The sequence below is a fragment of the Alternaria metachromatica genome (genome assembly GCF_023757995.1).
Source record: "Alternaria metachromatica strain BMP 0045 chromosome Unknown scaffold_5, whole genome shotgun sequence".
In the NCBI taxonomy this organism is placed as follows: domain Eukaryota; kingdom Fungi; phylum Ascomycota; class Dothideomycetes; order Pleosporales; family Pleosporaceae; genus Alternaria; species Alternaria metachromatica.
The window spans coordinates 1,326,098-1,349,160 of record NW_026055496.1 but is presented as its reverse complement, the minus strand read 5'-3'; the positions used below and the strand labels follow the sequence as shown (position 1 = coordinate 1,349,160).

At 53.0% G+C, this 23,063-nt stretch overlaps 6 protein-coding genes across 6 annotated transcripts; 3 read left to right on the top strand and 3 right to left on the bottom strand.

Moving 5' to 3' along the window:
- Positions 1–319: 319 nt before the first annotated feature.
- J4E83_003397 (uncharacterized protein) lies at positions 320–1,289 on the top strand (the record flags this gene model as incomplete). The annotated part of the gene is made up of 2 exons (XM_049330334.1): positions 320–766; positions 825–1,289. 2 exons carry the CDS (start codon positions 320–322, stop codon positions 1,287–1,289), a joined length of 912 nt encoding a protein of 303 aa, XP_049190830.1.
- Positions 1,290–5,108: 3,819 nt separating this feature from the next.
- Positions 5,109–7,891, bottom strand: J4E83_003396 (uncharacterized protein; the record flags this gene model as incomplete). Its single annotated transcript, XM_049330333.1, has 3 exons — positions 5,109–7,268; positions 7,322–7,810; positions 7,868–7,891. 3 exons carry the CDS (start codon positions 7,889–7,891, stop codon positions 5,109–5,111), a joined length of 2,673 nt encoding a protein of 890 aa, XP_049190829.1.
- A 655-nt stretch (positions 7,892–8,546) lies between these two features.
- On the bottom strand, positions 8,547–10,601 carry BBP1 (Branchpoint-bridging protein; the record flags this gene model as incomplete). Its single annotated transcript, XM_049330332.1, has 5 exons — positions 8,547–9,455; positions 9,505–9,728; positions 9,922–10,139; positions 10,186–10,393; positions 10,448–10,601. The coding sequence occupies 5 exons, from the start codon at positions 10,599–10,601 to the stop codon at positions 8,547–8,549; spliced, it is 1,713 nt and encodes a 570-aa protein (XP_049190828.1).
- Positions 10,602–11,584: 983 nt separating this feature from the next.
- On the top strand, positions 11,585–13,523 carry J4E83_003394 (uncharacterized protein; the record flags this gene model as incomplete). Its single annotated transcript, XM_049330331.1, has 5 exons — positions 11,585–11,667; positions 12,106–12,163; positions 12,214–12,439; positions 12,944–13,090; positions 13,276–13,523. 5 exons carry the CDS (start codon positions 11,585–11,587, stop codon positions 13,521–13,523), a joined length of 762 nt encoding a protein of 253 aa, XP_049190827.1.
- Positions 13,524–18,263: 4,740 nt separating this feature from the next.
- Positions 18,264–21,049, top strand: J4E83_003393 (uncharacterized protein; the record flags this gene model as incomplete). Its single annotated transcript, XM_049330330.1, has 5 exons — positions 18,264–18,455; positions 18,560–18,965; positions 19,037–20,153; positions 20,242–20,857; positions 20,909–21,049. The coding sequence occupies 5 exons, from the start codon at positions 18,264–18,266 to the stop codon at positions 21,047–21,049; spliced, it is 2,472 nt and encodes an 823-aa protein (XP_049190826.1).
- A 914-nt stretch (positions 21,050–21,963) lies between these two features.
- On the bottom strand, positions 21,964–22,947 carry J4E83_003392 (uncharacterized protein; the record flags this gene model as incomplete). The annotated part of the gene is made up of 1 exon (XM_049330329.1): positions 21,964–22,947. The coding sequence occupies one exon, from the start codon at positions 22,945–22,947 to the stop codon at positions 21,964–21,966; it is 984 nt and encodes a 327-aa protein (XP_049190825.1).
- Positions 22,948–23,063: the final 116 nt, after the last annotated feature.

Sequence of the window (23,063 nt, the reverse complement as noted above, 5' to 3'; positions counted from 1 at the left end):
ACCTATTACTTCATTAATTGCACCCACACGATGACTTTGTTCACATGGCTCGGCATCCTGTTCCCGTATTCGAAGGATATGCGACGTGTGCTTTCTACTAGCGACTGTGGTCCGCGCCGCGATCGTGCGTCGGCATCGGCATCCCGCTTCGGAAGGTACTTATCGCGTGCCGCATATTGTGGGTACGGCACAAGACGCGCACAGATTCCCCGCAGTCGCGTCATGTTATAGATACCACAAATTACTGTACAATGAGTACTATACTCCTTAAGCAACGACTTGCAATTGGACCATAATCCGTATATCGGTTACCAGGACAATGGCTGACCAACCAGACTACGACGCGATAACTTGGCCCGTCCAACTCACGAGCAAAGTGCATCGTAAGAACAACCCTCTCCTGGATCCTAGCGACCCTGCCCTTTCAGCTGCAGGCAAAACAGTCCTGATCACTGGGGCCACAGGTGGCATTGGTCGATCGATTGCTGAAGCATGGGTAACCGCCGGTGCTAAGGCCATCGTCATAACCGGGAGGAACGAAAAGAAACTACGAGAGGTTGTTGACAAGTTGGACGCCATAGTCCATAATGGGACGATCGTGCATTCATCTGGATCCATCGATATCACGAAGGAAGAAGATGTTGCGACGTTGTGGAAGAGGGCAGGAGAAGCCGTCGGCCGAATCGATGTCCTCGTCAACAACGCCGGATCCTTGACGCAAGCTATGATTGGCAAGTTTGAACCAGGAAAATGGTGGCAGGATTTTGTGAGACCTCTCCCGTCTCTTTCCTAGAAGCCCTCGATGGTTACTGACGCCTGCCTAGGAAGTGAATGTCAAGGCCGTACATCTGAACGTGCATCACTTCCTCGCCCAAGCGCCGGACGGCAAGGGCACTGTGATCTCGGTCTCCACCGGAACGTTGGGCGACATGTACCCTGACTTCTCCTCCTACATCCCCAGTAAACTCGCGCAAACCAAGTTCATGGAGTTCCTTCATCATGAGCAGCCTGGCATCCGCACATTCAGCCTCTTTCCCGGCCTTGTTGCAACGGAGATGCCGCCGAAGCAGTATCTGGACTTTGCCCTTGACAATCACATGCTAACAGGAGGCTTGACACTTTTCCTATCTACAGAAAGAGCAGAGTGGTTGCGAGGCAGTATGGTGAGCGTGAACTGGGATTACGAGGAGATGGAGATGCACAAGGAAGAGATATTGGAAAAGAGGTTGACGAAGTTAGCTTTTTGTAATGCCAAGTTTGGGAAAGGAGGCCATCCTTGGGTAACGTGACGGAGATGGTATAGCTCTAATATCCAGGAATTCCAAATCGCATTACCAAATGACATACGCACTAAGAACTACGACTGTGCGGCTGCTTGCATTTCCCTTACAGGCACACTCGGTATTCGTCTCTGATACAACAGATAACCCTTGTCAACCAGGATCTACTTGTACACCACTACATTACCACATAGTTATCTCGACGACGCGGCTCCAACCATCGACATGTGTACCTTCCGAACATGGTCGTTCAATTTATCCTTCCTTGGGAATGGTCGGACACCACGGTCGCAACCCGGCACTGCGCACCAGAACATGTTGCCCGTATCTGGTGGTGCATGGGCCCCGTTATAGTGCCGCACAAGCTCTTGCCGACGACCGAAGGTACGTCCAGAGCACTGAGGCTCGCTACAAACAAACATGAGCCTCCTGGCAGCGGGTACGTATCTGATGTTATCGCTCATGTCGATCCTTGCTGGGTTCGAGCGAAACGCCATGAGGGCCCGACTGTGCGGGAGATGAGTAGATGTTGATGAGAACGCAACCCCCGAAAGAGTTGGATCAAGAGTCAGTGGCGTATTGTTGAGAGTTCGACCTTGGAGGTCAAACAGTTCTGGCACCACCATTCCCTGGAGCACGTTGTTTCCGTCATCGAAGGGACTAAACGGCGAATCAGTAGTGCTGTCTCGATGTCAGCCAGGATATTGGAGGCCATAGGCTCTCAGCACATACATGTAAGCGTTCTGGACGGGCTGATGATAGTGTGATCCCATCGGCTGGTAGACCTCGTCAATATTCTGATACCCATGAAATGAACCTGGAGGTGTGCTATAAGTGTATGCCGATCCAGTGTCAACTACACTAGTCCTGTCATCATGGTCGATTCCAATCGAGAGCGTGCTCGTGGCATCCGCTGGTCTAGCAATAGTCGATTGAGTTTCGTCGAAGTTATCATGATTCGTTACATAAGGAGCGACGGAAGACGCTAAATGATTAGTGAATTCATCTTGCAAATAGTGAAGAACATGCTCACAGGACAACGTGGTGTAAGGTTCGTCAGACAAGAAGTCGGGGCAGTACGGGCATGAAGGACCACATGTGCCAGCAACATAATGCAACCAGCGGAGGTAGTTGTAACTGCTACCGTGGCTCATCATAGCTCAGTGAATTGATGTGGCTATTCAAGATATCCAGGTTGAGTAGGGAAAGAAAGCTGGCGTGGGTGAAACATCGAATCTGATATCGCAACAGGGTCGCTCTCTTTATGCACAAGCTTTCTCAGCTGCAGAGCACCGCTGATTTGAGCAAAAGCCGATACATGGTCATTTTACATAGCCCATTGTGCCCTCCGTGGCGTAGTGTCGTGGCAGACTTGCGAGCAGTTTCTGGGGTGCTTGGTGCGGGAGCCGAGATGTCGGGTAGCTACTGGGACAACTTGGCGGCCGAGTATGCAACCTGCGGTCAGTGGTGTAACAAGAGGCCTCGCGAAGAAAGCAGTTAGTAGCCTACAGCGGCTAGCTTAGGATCTAACGTACGGGGGGGAGCTGCGACAGCGGAGAGCACGGCGCAAGGGAGCGTCGAGTGAACTACGGGTACCTGGGTACCTACCCACACGATGCGCACACAACCATCCAGTTGCGTTCAATGAGCTTCGGGCCCCTATTCTGTCTGCAGTCATGGAAGAAATGCGATCGCAGTCTCCTGTAATTTTCTTGGCGTCTTATTGATAACACATTGTCCTCGGAGCAGAGTTGAGTCGGAAGAGACTTAGGTACCTGGGTACTTTGGTACTCAGTACAAGTAGGCAACGACCGCCCACCAAACCGAGCAGGAGGTTTCTTACAAGTAGGCGAAGTGTTGATACCAAAGTCGACGCTTTGACGCAAGTATAATGGTGGCGTCCCACGCGCTAGTACGACAAGCATAAGTAGGCAACGACCGCCCACCAAACCGAGCAGGAGGTTTCTTACAAGTAGGCGACGTGTTGATACCAAAGTCGACGACGCCCTTTGACGCAGGCATAACGGTGGCGTGCATAGAACCTGGTTCTTGGCACGTGTACGAGAAGCTGACTGGTTGCGCCTGGCCCGCTGCCATGTCAGATGTTGTTCGGCTGCTGTATTACGCAGTAGCGTATCTAGCCAGATTCAAAAGACCCCTCTATCACCCGCCTCATTTCTTGGAGATCGGCGCCCGCACCCACCAAGGTATACAGGAGCTGCGGCTCAGAGGCCTTGGCACCAGGCAGTTTCTTTTGCATATTCATACGCTTTTGATGACATACTGAGGCTAAACGGTCTACGTTTACGTGCAATTTTCGAAGAAACTACATAGAAAAAGTTCCCGCCCCGAGCCTTACGATAAAGAGCTGATATGCGAAAGAAACATGGAAGTCATGGGCGCTCTCGTTCGGAAACGGCGACTCGATGACTGTGTACCAGAAATCGCTGCGTCGTTGCAATACAAAGAAATCTCAGTCTCTATCCTTTACCCTTCCCGTGCTCAACCACTCAAGGTGCTCCAATAACTTATGGTTAATCCTGTACAGCCGCTGTCCCCGATCATTCGTCGCCCACTTCTTCGTGAACATGTCCTTATACGGCCAGACGTCTTGTCGAATCGTCCGTCCAGTCTTTTGCAGATGTCTGACAAGTGATGAGTACTAATGTTCTTCTTGCATGCGGAGTTGAGGCAGACTTACACATAGTTCGCGTGTGCTAGGTAAAGGTATTCGACAAACGAGGTCACGATGGATTGCGCGACCACTACATCCACCCAACCATATCCTTTTCGCCAGAAGGCCAGATATACTATGGCGAAGGTGACCGTGCCAACACAGCTTCGAAAATGAATATATGCATATTCATATTCTGGAAGCAATGCCTACGCAAGCCTCCGGTTAAAATGCGAGTATGTCTAGAAAGAGGGTGGAGTATCTTACCTCGACATCGCTGCCATAGTTAGCGGGCATAAGATAGATCAATTTCCTAGCAACAAAGGGGTAATAGACGAGTTGAAAGCGCCAGCCATCAATGTTGCACCCCAACCATGTCATGCGTAGAAGAAACCTGCCCCAGAATGGACACAAGCAGACAAGAAGGCCGTAAATGACATCCCAAGCCATGGTGGTTCTGACCCAGCCTCTGCTGAAGTGCGCAATGGAAACGCACGTAGTGCCTACAACGTAGAGACGCACAATAACCGCCCAAAGTGACAGTGGACTGAGCAGCTGGCCATATGCGAGTATGGCGAAGATCAGCGCAATGCGTATCGCATCGCGGAGATGAAATGTTGAAGGTTTCGAAGTCATGTCACTGTCCGACAGTACGACTATGTCGTAGAGTTGATATTGCAGGAAGCTGAAGTTTTTTGGTTTGATGAAGGGGTGACGGGGCTTGTGTAACAGTTGATAAGAAACAACACATATAACAGGCGCCTCTTGCGGGGTAGTGAAAGCTAGAAACAAAGTGTCCGGCTATCATTCTCAAGGACGCTCGACTTGACAAGCCACAGACTCGTTCAATACAACCAACATGCAAAAGAACATCAGTGTGGAAGTCTGTAAAGGCAATCTGGCATCAACTCGTTCGGAGCTTTCGCTGCTGCGCGAAAGGGTGTAGCATCCACACGAGGCGAAGATCTGACCTAGACCAGGACGTTGCGTGAAACATGTCAGCCGACAGATGAGCTGCATTTAAAAGAACTGATGAGGGGTATCTTTCGTTGCATCCATCGTGACTCTGCATTACCGTGTCTCGTCAAACCTCTCCCATGATTCCATACTTCATAAGGACAATCAGCTTACTGACCATCCAACACCACAAATCATCATTGCATCTCCATCTCAACCTCTTTCTTCGCCGCCATCGTCTGACTAGGCTTTTGCCGACTTCTACTCCTGTTCTCTGCTTTCTTTTCCACGATATCCGCTCCCAGCCCCAAATCGACACCCTGGTGCGACACGGGCTCAGTGGGCTGTTCGGTTTTCACTCCGGAGCTCGTATTCTCGTTGTCTTGTATAGGCTCTCCCGGCTTCTCATCGACCGTGTCCTGAGTGACATCTTGCGCTGGTCGATCCGTGTCCATATCGGCACTCAGGTCTGAGCTTGGCTTCACAATGTCACGTGCGACGTCTTCGCTTGGTCTACTGCTTGCTGCAGCTGGGCTCGCTGCTCTGTTCCCGTTGCCAGTGAACCCCAACTTCTCGAAGCTCGCCATAACTCCTTGCCTTAGGTCTTGTCCCAGAGCTGCTGCGGCATCGAGGGGTTTTGGTGTGTTCGATGCCATCGGAGAACGGTCCCCGACGGCGTGTGTGGGTGGAGGATGACCGGTCGTACCTGCTCCAGTCGCTCCCTCCGCGGTCTCTGTACCGGTCACGATAGGTTCCTGGATGATTGGCGTACTTGTACCACTCCTGCCAGTACTGGCATTGCTGGTCTGTGGTGTGAGGTTCGGCGGCAATTGAGAACCAAAGCTATTCATTTCCTCATCAGTTCGACCGAAACACTCAGCCCACCATCTTGCCTCTCCTTTCCGAGGGAAGATCATGCGCTCCTTGCCGCGAACAGCATCATCGATCTCAGGTTCGTACTTTGGATTCATGAACTCTTGCTTCCGGCACAGGAAGTAGTCCCACACACTCCTTGTTCGCTCCTTAGCCCTGGTATCTATGCGTTCCTTCTCGTTGTCAAAGAGGAACGTTCCGTACTGACAAGAATAAAGATGGTAAAGCAAGCGCCTCAAGAAGCGCTCGCTGAATTCGAATCGGGTTGGGTGTTGGTAATGCAATTGGTATACGCAGTCGAGGAATTGATGAAAGACTGGTGACAGCTCGTTCACCTTGGTGATGCGATGCTCTTCTGCAGCTCCGATCTGGGCCGGCTTAGCTGAAGTAGGTTCTGCAACATCTGTGCCATTTTCCGGCACGTTCGTCTCTGGTAGCTGGTTGAGAGACTCGTTCGATTCGTTGTGTCGGTTGAAGAGACCCCGCGCACCACGGAGAGCATTCTCAAAGGGATTGCTGCCTCCAGTGCCGTCGCTTTTGCGCTCAATCTTCTCGTTCTCTATAGTGAACCACTTTTCGTGACTCAAGAAACCCGATCGGTGTCGGAACATGTGTCCAAACGATAACCAGTCTTTCTCGACAAGGACAATGAAGCCTTCTAATGTCCGGTAGTATGGATCTAGCAGGATTTGACTGAGTGCACTGAGCTGGCTCGTACGATCCCAGCCATCAGAACAGTGGATAAGGACGTGGGAGTGCATGATCCCGACCGTTCGGGCTATCAGCGCAGTCCCGTCCAGTATGTTGGCAATATGCTTGATCCAGTTGCTCTTTGCCAGGAGCTGTCGATTGGGGGGGAAAGGCACTAGATCGGACTCTTTTAGCGCTTCGATGACTGTATCAAGCGACTTCCGCATGACGTGGATGTTGTCGATTCCGAGGTAGGCTTTTTCCGCACCAGGGTAATAGTCCATCTTCTCCGAGCCAAGTCCAACAGCTTGCATCGCATAGGCATTGACTGTAGGTCTGGCATCGACAATGAGGTTACGCTGCTGGGCTCCGTATACTTTTGGTGCGTCTGGGTCTGTCTCCGAAGACGCCGTCAGATCGTCTGCGGTGGTCCTACCGGTGTTCGTATTCTCGTCCACTGTCCCAACAAAAGAGCCATTAGCACTGGAATCATTCAGGTTCACAACGCTGGTGTCGGGAGTGAGTTCTGTAGAGTTTGAAGAAGAGGCATTCGCAGGTTTCCACCCACGGTTAGTAGCCCAGATGGCTGCGACGAGCCGCTCGTCTTGAGGGTTCCGATTCCCGCGCAGACCCGGTGTAGGCTGTGAGCTCCTAGTTATAGAGCAGTTGTTGATGGGATGTCGGTAGACGAGGGCTGGTATGCGTTGTCGCGAGCGGTATTCACCGGCGTATCTGAGAACGCTGTCCGAGACGTTGGTGGGAACGACGAGGAGGGCGGGATATGTCGGCGCGTACTGTTCCACTCGTCAAGATCTGTGTTTGACCTTATATGTCACATCTGATGTACCTTATATTCGACGTTGACTTCAGAGATCCGCCAGCCCTTCTCCGTGTCCTTGGGGCTGATGCCCAGTCGCTTCCACTCGCGGCGGGCGTCGTAAATCTCCCAACCATTTTGCTGATCTTCCGGCGGTTTTGGCTGGTAGCTAAAGGCTAGTAGTTTGTCCAGTCTACCAATCTTGCACGAGAGTGCTCGTATGCTATCGTACACGTCACGCGCCTTCTTCTCGTTGGGGAAGAAGAAGGCAAAGAAGGTAAAGTCGCGACATCGTATGCGGATCGAGGGCTCCTGGCGTAGGATTGGCGGGCACGGTTTGAGGGAACAATAGTTGATCATAGGATACGTTATCCATACTTCTTTCTGTCGCGGTGGTTTCGCGTCGGCAGGAGCATCGGCAGGCGGGCTGGGGAGGTAGCTGAAGACGAGATGGTGGGGCATAAGATGCAGCGTGCCGTCGAAGCGCGTGCCTCTACGAAGGAGGTAGACGCCTTCCACCTAGGAGCAGTATCAGCAAGGCTTCGAGGAACCTGTAGAGCTCGCAGCGACTCGTACCTTGCTCACGCGTATCCGCTCCATAACGACTGTAGGGTGGGTGAGAGTGAGGGCGGGCGGCCCAGAGCGGGGTCGCAACTCGCTAAGAAAATAGAGAAGCACGCAAGGCAAGCATCTAGAGAGAAGGATACAGGCAAATGAGAGGGTCGAGTAGTCAAGCGCGTATCGTCAACATGAGCTTGTCTGCATGTGCCCACCCTGTCACGCTCATGCCTGGTCCCGCCGCTTGTCCTAGCACCGCCTTGGCGTACAACGTCATCTACATCGCCATAATCAATTCTACGTTTACCTAGAAATCATAAACTGCTACGGTGACATCACTGGCTGCTTTTCACACATGAAGCATCGGTATCGTCAGAGTATCGAAGAGGAATGCATTCAGCAAGATGCTAAGTAAGACCTCGCTTTTTCATGTACAGAGTATATCTAGCACCTAGCTATCCAAGCACAAAGTGCGAGAAGCTACATACTTACTAGACCTCGCCCGTGAGCTTACCTGTGCCATATACCAGCGGCTCTCTGCTCGAATTAGATGTACACGACTCCCAAAGACCACCATCTGCGCTTTCAAGACAAAAATATTGCTACAGCTGTTAATAGCTAGATACCAGTGGGCATAGACACGAAAACTGGCTATGCACAATCCGGAATCTGCGCGATCGCTGCATCATATGTCCATCTAAGCCGGAGGAGGTGGCGGTGGTGGGGGAGCGTCGCTGGGCGGGGGAGGAGGAGGAGCCTCGCCCGGAGGGGGTGGTGGAGGCACAGATCCAGACGGCGGCGGGGGAGGCGGAGGAGGGCTGCCAGCACCACCATAGCTCTGGAAGAGAGGACCCAGTCCAGGAGGAGGACCGGAGGGAGGAGGAGGAGCGCCATAGCCAGGGGCACCATACGCACCAGGAGCGCCCATGCCAGCGTTCTGGTCGTAACCATAACCACCGTATCCGTAGCCAGCACCTGCCGCAGGCGCAGTGGGGGTGGCAGAAGCCCAAGGAGCCGCACCGTTGCCAGCACCGTAGCCTTGGTCATAAGACTGACCGCCACGGCCGCCACCACCAGCCCAGGGGGGAGGAGCAGCAGAGTTGCTGTCACCGCGACCACGGTCATCGCCATCGTTGCGCGCCCAGGGTGCAGAGCCACCAGTAGGACCACGCTCCCAGGGCTTGACGGCACGCTCGCCTCCACCGTAGCCGTCTCCACCAGCAGCACCGTTGCCGTTGTACTCGATCGCCGCACGAGGCTGTCCAGGGGCACCTCCCATCTCGGCCATGAAAGCGTCGAGCTCGTTCTCCGGAGCAGCGATACGAGCTGGCTGACCGCGGTCGGGGAAACGGTTGTCGTTGCGCCAGGGCTGTCCAACTTTGCGGTCGGGACAATCGCGAGCCATGTGACCAGCTTGACCACAGACGCGGCAGATGATGCTGGCGGTGAAGTTCTGTTTCTGCGGGCAGTCGTACTTGCGATGACCGATCTCACCGCAGTTCTGGCAGGCTTGGTTCTCGTCGTCGCGAAGGGTACCGTTGAGGGCGGCAAGCTCACGAAGCTGGTTGCGCTTGAGTTCGTTTTGGCCTTCAGGGATAGAGGCAGCCTGTAATTGTTAGTACATGTACATGATTAGGAAGAGAGTGGTGTCTTACAGTCTCGATAACGTTGTGGATAAGCTTCTTCGCCTTGTTGACCTTCTCCTCGGTGTCGGCCATGATCAAGCAGTGAAGATCCTCCTCCTGGTTGCTGGTATGAGCTGCGTCAGAACGTCCTTTACCCTCCTTGACGGAGCCTTTGCCACGGATCGCAATCTTTGCCTGGGATTCGGTCTCCATCTTCTTGAGGGTGTTTCCACGGGGGCCAATGAGTAGACCAACTGTTAGTGCAAAAAGCTGTGGTTAGTGTATGATCAAAAATTTGTGAGCAAAAGGGTTAGGGTTAGTGACATAGCTGTACTGCAGGTGCCACTAGATGCACGTGAACATCCAGCAGTCTGAGCAGGCTGGTCAAGACAAAGGCTGGGGTAAAGCAAAACAAGGGGAGGGGAGTTAGAGGGGTTAGTTCCGTACTGAAGTTAATCTCCGGGTAGTCATTGACCGGAACGTAGACTTTCTCCTGTGTCTTAGTAGGCCGCCTGTAATCGGCAGGTGGGTGGTAGTTAGGAAGCGTCTTCATCGCCTTCTCAACGAGCTTGTGACGCTCGTCTTCGAGGCGCTTGCGGTAGCGGAACTCGCGAGTGTTGACACGGCGACCGAAGTTGTCGTACTGGGGGGGCGGCGATGGGGACCTGTTCATGTTAGCATCTCCAACGTTTGAGGAGGGAAGCCACGTACCTGTCACCATCGGCTGGGACCACGTCGTTGATCTTGAGCTTCTGGGTAATCTCCTCAATGCGCAGATGCAGAGTGTACGCGTCAAGCTGCTCAGTAGTCATTGCGGCATAGATGGCAGTCGGCAAGCCCATCAAGCCAGCAGCCTTGTTCTCGCTCGCGTCACCCCATCGGTTGCGCTTCTTGCGCTGTCGCGGACCGTCGGCAGAGTCTGCAGCTTGGCTGTTAGCAGATGAATGGGAGTGCGTGGGAAGACTCGACTTACTGCGCTCAGGACTGCGGCCGCGCTTCAACTCAGACAAGCCTTCGGCGGGCGCTGATGGGTTGTAGCCGCCATCATCGTCGCCTCCACCGAAACGACGGCGAGTACCTAGAGGTATGTTATTAGAACCGGTGATGCCCTGGTTGCGCCACGACATGTTTGCTGTTGACGAGAGGTTGTGGTTGCGATGGAGGTGTAGTTGGTGAGAAAGTGGAGGCTGTCGCGACGAGGCAAAGGTTCAGGCTAGTAGGGAGCACGCTTGGCCGCTTTAGGCTGCAGTCTGCTGCCCGGCAGATCACGTGCACGCCGCTGCGCAAATCTCACGATTACATTCACATATTCGCGTGGTTCGCCGCCTGATATCACTATGTAAGCTCTTTATGATGCGCCTGTCCCTAGGTCATCGTATTAGCATATCCGAGGCCCCGCGTTGAGTACGATCTTGGCCCATTCTGGAGCCTGCGGGTATCTCAACATCAACCTTATGCGCGTGCAGTACAACCAGACTGTACAGCGCTTCGTCAGTAATACTAGGGAAGCTACCGCCGTAAGCGTTTATCGGCAAGTTTCCATTTTGCCGTGTCGAAGACTCACTTGCCGAAACCCTTGGGGCTGCTTCTGTTCTCCGCTTTGCTTAACAATCGTTCCTTCTGTACCTACCTAGGTAATGTTTTCAGCTGCTACCACATTCAAATCTATGTTTTATTCGACGAAATGCTGGCCTCTACATAGTCCTCACCAACTTCTGTACCTCTACAAGGGACACGTTTGATGGCCGAGTTACGAGTGCTGGGGCTGTCGTTGCTCTTGGATGATGCAGGCTTTGACAGTCGCTTCTAAGCAATGAGCTTGCTGAACAAGCTGTTCCTTGACACCAAGGCTCTTGACCACAGTAGCTAAAGCATAAGATTCGGATTCTTGAATCGCTTACGAATCGCCGCAGTTTTCGCCGTCGGCACTATTAACAAAGCATGAAGGCTGGTTTCGCCCGAAGCTGCCCCTCATTACACCCCACTTTCATCATCGCAGTTGTCTGATCACAAAGCTCCACTACGTCAGTTCTCAAGCTATATAGCTACGAACTACAGCGATTCTTTGCTTGTTTCTGTGTCGACTTACAGCTACCGATCCATCGCAAAAATGTCTCAGCAATCGGACATCAACCTGTACACCACCCAGACGCCTAATGGCATCAAGGTCTCCATCACTTTGGAGGAACTAGGGTACGTATCTTTCTGACCATGTAAGACGTCTCCTACAATCTCGGGGATATTCCTTGGGGAAACCTAGCAGTACATGTTTCTATTTCCATCTCTTCCGCTGTCAAGGCTCTTGTCATTGCACGAGTGCGAGAGAAAGGGACAGCAACCTCGGTGTTTCCGAGAAGCTCGAAGCAAACGAAAAACAAGCTAAGCGATGTATTCGACCTACATGAAGTACCTTGGGGTATAGTCAGCAGCATCTGCGCATCGGAAAGTGTCTATTGCGATAGTTCACTTTCGTGCCAGACCTTCGGATGCCTCTGGATATTGCCCTTGGATAGCCATTGCCGAATAACGTACATTTGCGAAGCGCTACATCATTTTACTCATAATCCACAATGGTTATAGAAAAAAGGATATTATGCATTCAAGGTTAGCTCAACTTGCTGATATCCCCAGTCTCCCTTACAAAGTCCACAAGATCGACATCTCCAAGAACACACAAAAGGAAGAATGGGTCAGCCTTATATTCCCCTTTCGCATCAATGCCATGCTAACGGTAGATAGTTCCTGAAGATGAACCCCAATGGGCGAATCCCCACACTGACCGACACCTTCACCGACGGCGAGACTATCAACCTCTTCGAATCCGGAAGCATCATGGAGTACCTTGTCGATCGCTACGACTCAGATCACAAGATCAGCTTTCCCAAGGGAACACGAGACTGGTATGCCATGAAAAATTGGCTTTACTTTCAGAACGCCGGCGTTGGTCCGATGCAGGGTCAAGCTAGTAAGTATGACTTTTCCTATGCTTTTTCTTTCTGGCCTTTGCTTTTTCACGGCAGTCCCGAGATCATGTGGACTTGTCACCCGCTGCAACAACGGTTCGTTACCGCTCTCAAGGTGGTGTCGTCATTCAATACCATACTTGGAGCGGCAATGAGATGTTGTTATGTATAGTAAGATGGGCGCAGCATGGCTTGATCGCCGAGTTCATCGTCTTGGCTTTGGTACTCAGGTTCCATCGACCCAGATGACCGTATCGAATCAGTCTTCTCATAGTAAGCGAGGAAAGCCTCACGAGACAGCATTACCGCTCGAGCGGCTGTACTGTAGATCTTGGTTCCGATGTGGGGGTCGGTTCCGATGTGGAGGTATTTTCAGAAGCCATTGGAGGCACAGTCACCCTGGTGGCGCAGATTACTGCTTCTTTGGCTTCAGACTGCTTCACAATACTGCAATGGAGCCGAGACGTACCATGTCAGCTGGGATATCAGGTTAACGTGGACCGCAGACCATTTCACACGATATGCCCCTGAGCACATTGAGTACGGTGTCAACCGATACCAGAACGAGACACGTCGTCTGTACTCAGTCCTTGACAAGCATCTTGCTTCAGATAACAGGCCGTATCTGTGTGGCGAGAAATGTACAATTGCCGGTAAGCACTCCCCTCAAATGTACTGAGCGGTGAGCTCGACATCTACATCCGCAGATGATGGCACCATCTATGGAAGCATCTATGATCTATCCGAAACTTCGTCAAAACCCACATCTCCTACCCAAAATTCACAAGCAGCTGGTTACTCCAGCATACCCATGATGATATGTGCTGATACATGCTAGATATTTCGCACTATGGCTGGGTGGCGTCCGCAGGCTGGGCTGGGGTTGATATCGACGAATTTCCTTCCCTCAAGGCCTGGGAAGAGCGCATGACATCCCGACCCGGTATTGAAAAGGGTCGTCATGTCCCGGACCCTCACACGATCAAAGAGCTCCTCGCAGACAAGAACAAGATGGAGGAGTACGCTGCCAAGAGCCGCAAATGGATCCAGGGCGGCATGAAGCAGGATGCTGAGAAGCAAAAGTAAGTTATTTTTGCATATTCCAAATGACTACAGACGACGTCTCGTCATAGTGAAGGTCCTTGGGCATGAAGGTGCTTCATGTGAGAGAGGAGCGGACAAGCAACCTTGAAACCCTTGATCTGTAGCCAATCGCATCCAAGGATTCTGGGTGCTTGACCAATCGGATCAAGTCAAATTAGAGTCTACCTAGTAGCGCACCACGAACCCGAATCCGAACTTTGTTACAATTGTCCTAGACGGCGCACACTTTCACGCCAACTAACACCCTCAAGTTCCAGACTATAAACAACATTGCGCCACCATCGCATCACTGCAGGTACCATCTACGAAACGCCAAACAAGTCAGGGTAGACCTGCACCATTCCCACTGCTCGTTCTTGAATATGACCCACTTGGAACTTTTACATCTTGGCATTTTCTCGCGTGAGCTCGGGTGAGTTTCAAGACCATTCATCATTTTACTTAGTCACAGAACGACACCATAACTCTAAGCCTAAAAGGTAAAGTCTATGCGGCCTGCCAAGAATGTCAACAAAGTAGGGAATATCCAGGTTTACAAGCTTGGTTGCGTAATACTCAGTCATCAGGGGTGTAACTTAACAAATGATGGATGGAAAGTGGCGGGCTCATCACGGTTGACGGGACATTACACTAGTACAATACTAGTGTCTGTTCGCGAGGTCAGGCCCGTTGATCCCGTATAACACCGCGAACGCTCCGATTGCTGTCAAGTTGCACATTTGTTTGTCTGAAACGTTCGAGAAGGGTGTCCCAAGACTTTGTTGGAGCCCGGGAAACTGCCCGTACGGTGTCGGAGCTGAGGAACGCTTGCTTGCTCGCGATCGCACAGCTGGGTAGCCTAGTGTCAAGCCGGCTGTCCCCAGAGTACGCTACCACCAAGTGCCGATGCAGCTGCACTCAGACACTTGAAAAACAAAAGGACCTAATGGCAGCCTGTGTGCTAACGCTCACCGTCAGTCTGGGCCCAACAGACAGATCTAGTGTCTGTTAATTGCCAGAGGGACCAAGCGTTTGTGACAGTGTCTGCCACGCGCATGGGCTGGTGCCTACCGCTCAGGTGGCTGGCAAGATCCGGACGGCATCGCCTGTTGCCGTGACGGTGGCCATGCGGTGACACCCGCTCGAAACTTGGAAACTCAGCCATGGACTCAGCCATCAAGCGAGGGATCAGAAATTGCCTCAGAAAGAACGCGCGCCTAGGCATGGTTGAATCTTACTCGTCTCAAAGACATCAGAGCTTCCTGTGTGCCGGGAGCATCAGCTCACCCGGCCTATCCGTGAATGGAAGGACATAACCACGGGTACGGAACACGTCGCCTCCCGGTATCATTCTACAGGGGCTCGAAGAAGGATCAGTCGTGTTCCCAGAGCAAGTGCGAGGGCTGCTGACTGGTTTGATGAAGGGCGAACACGCAGTGTTTATCACTTCAGGGGAGCATGTATATCGCCCCGGGTTTGTGCAGAGCACCTGCATCTCACCCATAGTGGTGCCTGCACCTGTATCAGCAGGACGGACTATTTTGAGCCACCAACAGGCGTCGCCCCTTTCATCAGTTATTCCTCCATGCAGCATGCGTCAGACTTGCGTCCCGCAACACCATTAGTCCCTTCCCCAGTCTGATACTCTCCCCGCATTATTGCTCGATCAGCTGCAGGCTGCATGATCGCACGCTGCTCTGCGACGGCGGCAACGACGGTTAGGCTCGCTAGAATGAGCCGGTTAAGCCTCAAGGGTCTGAGGAAGCCTGATGCCCCAGCTGTGAGGTTTCGAGCCGTAGCTGTTATACTACGGCTATTTCGCCTCTGCCATAGCCGACGCGGTAGGCGGCGCCCCCGCAGAGCTGTCACGGATCGATCTCAACGGTGAACATCGCACCTCCTAGAGTATAGTCGAGCGAAGCGGGTCATAAGATTTACAGGGCAGACAAGCATCGTCTTTGCGAAGCGGGTGGACCGTCCGTTCAGCCGACGCTGTCAGTTCCCCAGGTTTGGTGTAGGCCACGTTCCCGGCTTCACTGGTTGGAAAATCTGGGGTACATGACAGAGGCAGGTCCTGCTGCATGCCATAGTACCTAACTAGCGAGTCTGAGCTCCAGCTCATATTGCTCAGGAGTATATAGTCTGGGGATGGTCATAGTGAACTCAACTGCGCTTGATCACGAGTGTCCTGGTGTTGAATCCTTGATCTAGCAGTAAGTACAGTATGCACTGAACACGCCTCCCGCCCATATTGAACAACCTCTGTGTGTGGCTGGAATAATGTCGTTCCATATTACAGGAAAGGAGCAAAAATCCAGCAAATACGTGCGGGGATCCGGTCTGTGAGTGGTGAATAAGCCAGGGCGAGTGAAGCGTCGCAAGCTGGCAACAAGCCTTGAGGCCTCGAACTGTCGAACTGCATGAGCAGACGCAGTCGCCAAACTGCAATCCAAATCCATCTTTTGTGGGGAAACATGGCTTTCAATAGATTATGATCCGGACAATTGCGTTCATGAGTATAATGTGAGTGGGATCCTGCATCAGCTTGACTCTTACAGAGATAGGAAGGCCAAAGCTGTATGGTCACACGTCTCGGGGCTTGACACAAAGAGGATGAGCTTTGGCGCCTGTCTGCAGGCGAGAGGACCCAGAAGGCACAGATTGGTCATCTTGTCGAAGCCAGAGTGAAGGGGTCCTGCCCTTATGCATGTTCATTGTGCGGGCCCTCGCACTGGAACTTGCAGATGTATTGCGGGCCCCCCTCGTGGTCGCAACGCGCAGCCTCTCAGAATGAAGCAATCTTACTGTCTACCTGTAGGGCCGGAGAAGTCAACACTTCAGTGGTGGTGCAGCATCTAGTATTCTGCGAGGCTGCAAGCTAGTTCAACGGCCCGGCAGGCGCTGCCCTCGTCTTGGTGTGGATCAAACTCTCAGTATGTGACGACAAATTTGGACAGAATTATGAAGATCGTTGGCACGGAGCCAGGGAGCAGTGCCATCCCTTTCCATCGGCCAACGGTTTCAGCTGAGGAGAGTTTTGTTCAACGGATGGCGCCCACGTGGGTCTGAAGACCCAGCTGCAAGATTCTGACGAACTGGTCAAGACACCCGAGGAGGCTTCCAAGTTTGAGTCTTCGAGAACTTGCCGTGTAGCGCGTACCTGAGATAAGCGCAGGATGCCTGGATAGTCTCCGTTCGATGAAGTTATAAGCGGATCCAATGTTGGACTTTTGGTTCCAGATCTATTACGGCCAGTTCGTTAGTCGTTGGACCGTTCACGTTGTTGGTGTGCTGGCAGAAGGATTATACGGCCAGTTCGCGGTGTTCCGCATATAGACGAAAAACGGTGACGTTGGGCCGACCACATATCGGAGGTGGGTTTGCAGGCACTACAACGTCGCTTAGAGGCCCTAGGACTGCTCGGCTTCTCCTGCATGGCGGGGACCGCGAAGCCACATAACAAAGTTTGGCCAAAATCCACCGACACACCTAGCTCACGCTTCAACCAACGTAGCTGTCGCGGTGTGCGCTCGAATACTCGTGTTAGCAGCCCGGCGACGCTCAGTACTAATGACTCCTTTGTGGATACTGAAATATAAGCTTGTCCGCGGGTCGAGACTCACGCACGCTCCTTCAAGGGAGTGGGACCGGGTGTGGATATCATTGGGCGTAGCGCAAAGGTCGTGCCATGCCTTCACGAGAAGATCGTTGTCGGTATCAGGTATCGGGTTTCAGATGCCATGGCAGCGTGCATATTTTTGACGTTCTGACGTCTGGTCCTTGACGGGCAAGGGCACGCCAATTATGTCCAGGTACCATGAAACGGGACGGAAGCCGTTTCAGCAGATGAGGGCATTCCAAACCAGCAGCGCTCCCAATGTGGCGCGCCAAATATCGGCGAAGGGGGGCTATAGCGGGCGCGTTAAGATGATACCTCCGACACGCATGTTGCGCAAGAGCTTCGGGGTCTTATTCATGGTCAGGCGCTACAAGCCACAACCTGGAGAAAGTGCCAGGAGGTATTGGTAGTCGGCGCAGGCAAGGATTGGCGGGAAGCTGACGTGCGGTGTGAACTTCGAAGAAGCGGGGCTCTCTGCGGTTCGCTCCTAGCGCCGACGCTGCGCAGCACATCTCCCACCGGCTAATTTGTATTTAGCCATGCTCGAATCATGCGGTAGGATTTTCTGACCCTTGCTACGGTCCCCTGCTACGGTGTTCCTGACCCTTGCCACGTCTTGCCCCAGAGCCTGGTTGCCGTAGCCAATGGGTCGTAGCTTTCATACATCCATGAATGCTCGAATTAAACATTGCGTCTTCTGATATTGCTCTCCAGTTGATCTCGCTTCTCGAAGCCCGCGTGGACGCATGGAATCTTCAAGCCACAGATCGTCACACTGACCCTTGGAATCGTCTTTGCAGCTTAGGACATTTCACAATCGGGGTGTACCCTCGGCACCCAAAGCTTTGTCGGAGGCCCACATATGCTCCCCAAGTATCGCATGACCCGTGGTCGTCCCCAGATTTCCGGCAACCGACTCCTTCGTCCTCAAGTACTCCCGCGACGTCACCCGCGTGCACAAACTGCCGTTCCCTCGCAAATCGCTGCTCTCGAATTGAGTCGCCACATTGGAACAAAGTAGTACGTCGGCCGTGTTTGGTGGGGGCCGTCTGATGCTGATCTTATGTAGGGACAACGGCGGCCGGTTGAAGTCATAGTCGTCATCCCAACTCACAGACGCAACCATGGAGACCACAACAGCAGAGACACCCAAGCTTGAACGTCGTGGCTCGGCACCCGTGAAGCGAAGAGTGAGCCGAGCATGCGATCATTGCCATCGAATGAGAACAAGATGCAACGGCCAAGCTCCGTGTTCGCGCTGCATAGAGCTTGAGTACGTCTGCCAGTACAACCGCGAAAAGAAACGACGCGGAAAAGTAAGCACCTCCAACGATCAACAGCCTTGTCCCTCAACGTGAAGCATTCGGTATCGCGTGTACATCGCGCATTTGAAGTGCATCGAGTAGCTAACGAGTCGCAGGTCCCGAGGCACATCCAGAAGCAGCGAGAAGAGGCAGCTGCCAGTGGTAGTCCGCAAACCCCCAATGGAATTTCGAGCTATTACGAAAGGCCCGGCGTAATGGCAGAGATGGACGAAGATGTTTGGTCGCAGTCTGAAGCAACACCAGTTGTACAACATTTCCCAGCCGGCAAAGGTGGTCTGCCTGCAGGTGACTGGCAAGCTCTGAACCCTGGCACGACATTCGATCCACCTGTCAACCACATGATGATCGACCCATTGCTTCTTGGTTCTGGTGCTGCGTACCCGGCAATGCATGCCGAGATGCCTCGCGAAGAGCTGATGTACGCCATGAACGGTACGTACGATGGCCGAGCTCGGAGTGCTTCACAAAACTCCCAGTCTGTGTACATGTCTCGTTTGTCTCGTATGTTACTCGAAACCCTCCCAGCGTATCTGCGATACGTGGTATATTAGCAGCGCCGCTGACAGTCACAGGCATGCACCTTATTCCTGGTCCTAATGGTACACCGGTTTCGATCCCTCCTGAGTACGCCAACATGACGTATCCAATGCAGTACCAAGCAACAGGAAGGCAATCGTCTCCACACAGCTATGGTTCTGTAGACACCGGATCACCGCAGTCTGGAGTGAGCGCGAACTCCTCCCAGAACGGCGCCGCCATCGCCGCTTGCAGATACCCTGTTTTGGGGCCACTACTACCCCACCTTGGACCGATACTCAATGTCACCACCGCATGCGATCTCCTCGAATTTTACTTTCAAAGTTCATCGTCGGTATTCATGGAACCGGTCTCGCCGTACATTCTCGGATCTGTTTTCAGGAAGCGAAGTTTCCTCCGACAACATAAGCCCAGGAAATGCAGCCCTGCTCTGTTATCAAGCATGCTATGGGTCGCTGCCCAGACGAGTGAAGCGAGCTATCTGACATCTTCGCCGTCAGCCAGAGCTATCATCAGCCAAAAGCTGTGGAAGCTCACAGTAGATCTGCTCAAGCCTCTTGTCCACTCTCCATCTTCTCACGGTTTCGCTCCTGGACCTGGCTTGACATCTGCCGCACACGACGCTTTCGGAGTTGACCGAGCTATAGGACGATACGATGGAAGACCCGACGGAGCAATGCCACCCACCAGCACCCTGGATGATGTCGCTACGTACATCAACCTCGGAGTCGTGACGTCCGCGAGCGAATACAAAGCGGCTTCTTTGCGGTGGTGGAACGCGGCATGGTCGCTGGCTCGAGAACTAAAACTAGGGCGAGAACTGCCACAAGGACCCGTGAAAGAGCGAGAGACAGCTGCAACAGAGAAGGAGATTGAGGCGGGTATGCCAGAAGGCGCCAGCGCGCAGGCACCCGTGGGCACACCATCCGCAGCAATCGTGGAAGAGATGAAGGAAGAAAGGCGCCGACTGTGGTGGTTGCTGTACATGGTTGACCGGCACCTTGGCCTCTGCTACAACCGACCGTTGGCGATGCTCGACAACGAATGCGAGGACTTGTTCCAGCCGGTTCCTGACACCCTCTGGCAGGCGGGCGAGTTCTACACTGGCCACCCTGGGTCACGGAAACGGGGACTCAATTTTGAGTGCACATCGTACGTATGCACCGCGGCCGAAAGATGCTCTAGCCGGAGTTTCTTTGGCACACGACGATGAGTCTGAACACGAGGCTAACTTTTACAGGCATGACATTTTCGGTTTCTTCCTGCCCTTAATGACGATTCTCGGAGACATTGTAGATCTGAATGCACAGAAGAACCATCCAAGATTTGGTCAACGGACATCCTGGGAGCTCCACGAGGCAGAAATCACCCGCCAGTTAGAACGGTACGCGTACAGCATCGAGGACTTCAAGGCACAACATGGCTGCGGCTCGAATGAGGAAGCGCAGGCCAACAGCACCCCAGACCCAGTTCGGAGTGAGTGGATGCATCAGACGAGGAAAGTCGCGGCATATGCCACCCACATCATGCACGTGTTGCATATCCTGTTACACGGCAAATGGGATCCGGTGGCACTATTAGAGGACGACAACATGTGGATTTGCTCACAGTCCTTCCTTGCGGCGACTTCCAACGCGATATCCGCTGCACATGCGGTAGAAGTCATACTGGACGTTGATCCGGATCTGTCGTTTATGCCCTACTTGTTCGGCATGTATCTCCTGCAAGGAAGTCTGATCCTGCTCCTTCTAGCGGACAAGCTATCGACCGAGACCAATGACGGGGTTATTCGAGCGTGCGAAACCATTGTCCGGGCACACGAGGCGGCGGTTGTGACTCTCAACACCGAGTATCAGGTAAGCCGCATCACTCCGGTCTCTGGACGTGACAGCGCTAACGAGACACAGAGAAACTTCCGCAAAGTGATGATCTCGACATTAGCGCAAATAAAAGGCCACGGCCACGCCAGAGAGATGACGCCTGCGAAGCGGCGGGAAGTCCTATCCTTGTATCGCTGGACAAGTTTAGGAAATGGATTGGCCATATAAGTGAGCCGCAAATCATTCGAAGCAAGTTTGTGGGATTCGGCGTCTGGAGCGACTCGGACAAGCCTGCGGGCTGGATACCTGGCTGGAGCGTTGTACAACTATAATCTCTTTTTCGACGCGTGGTTATGAAGACACGTAAACAGGCGCATGCGATCAGCTGCATGCAGCTGTGGATGGCGCTTTTTGGGCGATTAGCTGTGCTGCAATCAGGCCAGCGAACTGTAGATATTTTCCAAAGTGCCAATGTACACTCTACAGCTGTTAAGCTGGGGACGCACGTATGTGCCGTGTCACGTTCACATGGCCAGAAGCTTCGGCATCGGCCGAGGCTGAGCTCAACATGCGAGACAAAACGCCGGCTGTGATAGGTACCGCGACTACCGCTCGGGCAGAAAACCTTGGAATGGCAAAGGCGGCGAAACGTTGGTGTGCGATCTAGTTTTTGCGTCCGATATTTCGATCGCCATGGCAAGGATGCTGCGTCGCTAGTCGCTAGGGCAGCTAGGTTCCAGACGCGACCGGGTATTGGAATGGCAGCAAGCAGCCGACCGGTGAGGCTGAGAGATGGTGACTGAAGGCAGGCAAAGGTGGCGCGAGGGAGTGTGTTGCTGTTCTACGATGGTGCATTGGGACTGCAAGGCAGGTGCGATGTTTTCGCGCTAGCACGTGACGATGCAGCTAGGAAGGCGCAAGCTCGGAACCTCCGGTGCAGTCAGCTATGTTGGATTGCCCCACTCAAAACGAGTTCCACGACGAGAACAACCAAAAAAGATATCTATTGTGGTACGGCTGTACATGATAACGGAAGCATCGTAAATGCAGACAGACGCTTTTGCCCCCCAATGTCAACAAGTATGGGCGGAGAAAAGGCAGTGCAACTAACCATGAACGCAAGGAAACACAACTGAAAGCAACTATAACTTCTTCTCCACCTCCATGACTTCCTTGATACCCTCTGCAACTGCATCGACTTTCTCTTGCGGAAGCCTCTTGAGTGGCCGGCGGGGGTATCCGCCGTAGCCGTAATACGACTGGAGTGCTGACTTGGTTCCAGGAATAGCTGCTTTTGTGAGAACCCAATCGCCTTTGCTGAGTACCTTCTGAAGTTCAATGGCTTCGTCGTATTTGCCTTCCGCCCATAGGTTCCAGACCTTGACGCATGTCTTCGGCAGAACGTTCGCACCACCAGCGATGATTCCCGATCCGCCACTAGCAGCAGTCTGAGCTGTGAAGTCGGCCATGCCACCAAAGGCCATGTAGCCACTACCTTCGCTCTTCATTGTGCAGGCGTTGGTAGCAAGGGCGACACGGGTGAGTTTGCCAGTGTTACCGCATGTGAACTTGGTACCAACAATGTTTGGGTGCTTTCCAAGCTTGATGATGAGGTCGCTGTCCATATCGATGCCGGCAACAGCTCCCGGGTAGTTGTATAGAATGATTGGGAGTGGTGAGCCGTCTGCGACTTTGGTAAAGTACTCGTAAATGGCGTCTTCGTCGATGGCATAGCGGTAATAGCTGGGAGGGACAGTAAGAACGTACTCGCCACCTGCCGCCTCTGCTTCTTTGCAGAGCTCAATGGTAAGCTTGATGCCGTGTTCAGAAGCTCCGACAATGACCGGGACGTTTTGGTAGCCAGCCTCATCGAGGGCCTCACGGGTTGCTCGCGTGACAGCGGTCTTCTCAGCCCGTGACAGATGGACAGCCTCTCCGTTGGATCCCATGGTGACGAGACCAACAAGGCCAGCCTCGGCAAGTCGTACTGCGTGCTTCTTGATGGTAGGGATATCTAGCTCCTCGGTCTCGGGGTCAAAGAACGTCATGGTGGGCGAGTAAATGCCTGGCCGAAGAGGAGTACGCTCTTTGGAGTGGCCATTGGCCCCGTTTCCGTTTGATGTCATCTTTGCGGTATGTATGATCAAGAAGAGTTGAGACTGGAAAAGAACAACGTGAGTAATATACGAGTAGGGAAGTTTCGGGGGAGAGGAAGGGGCGAACAATAAAGATGATGCACACA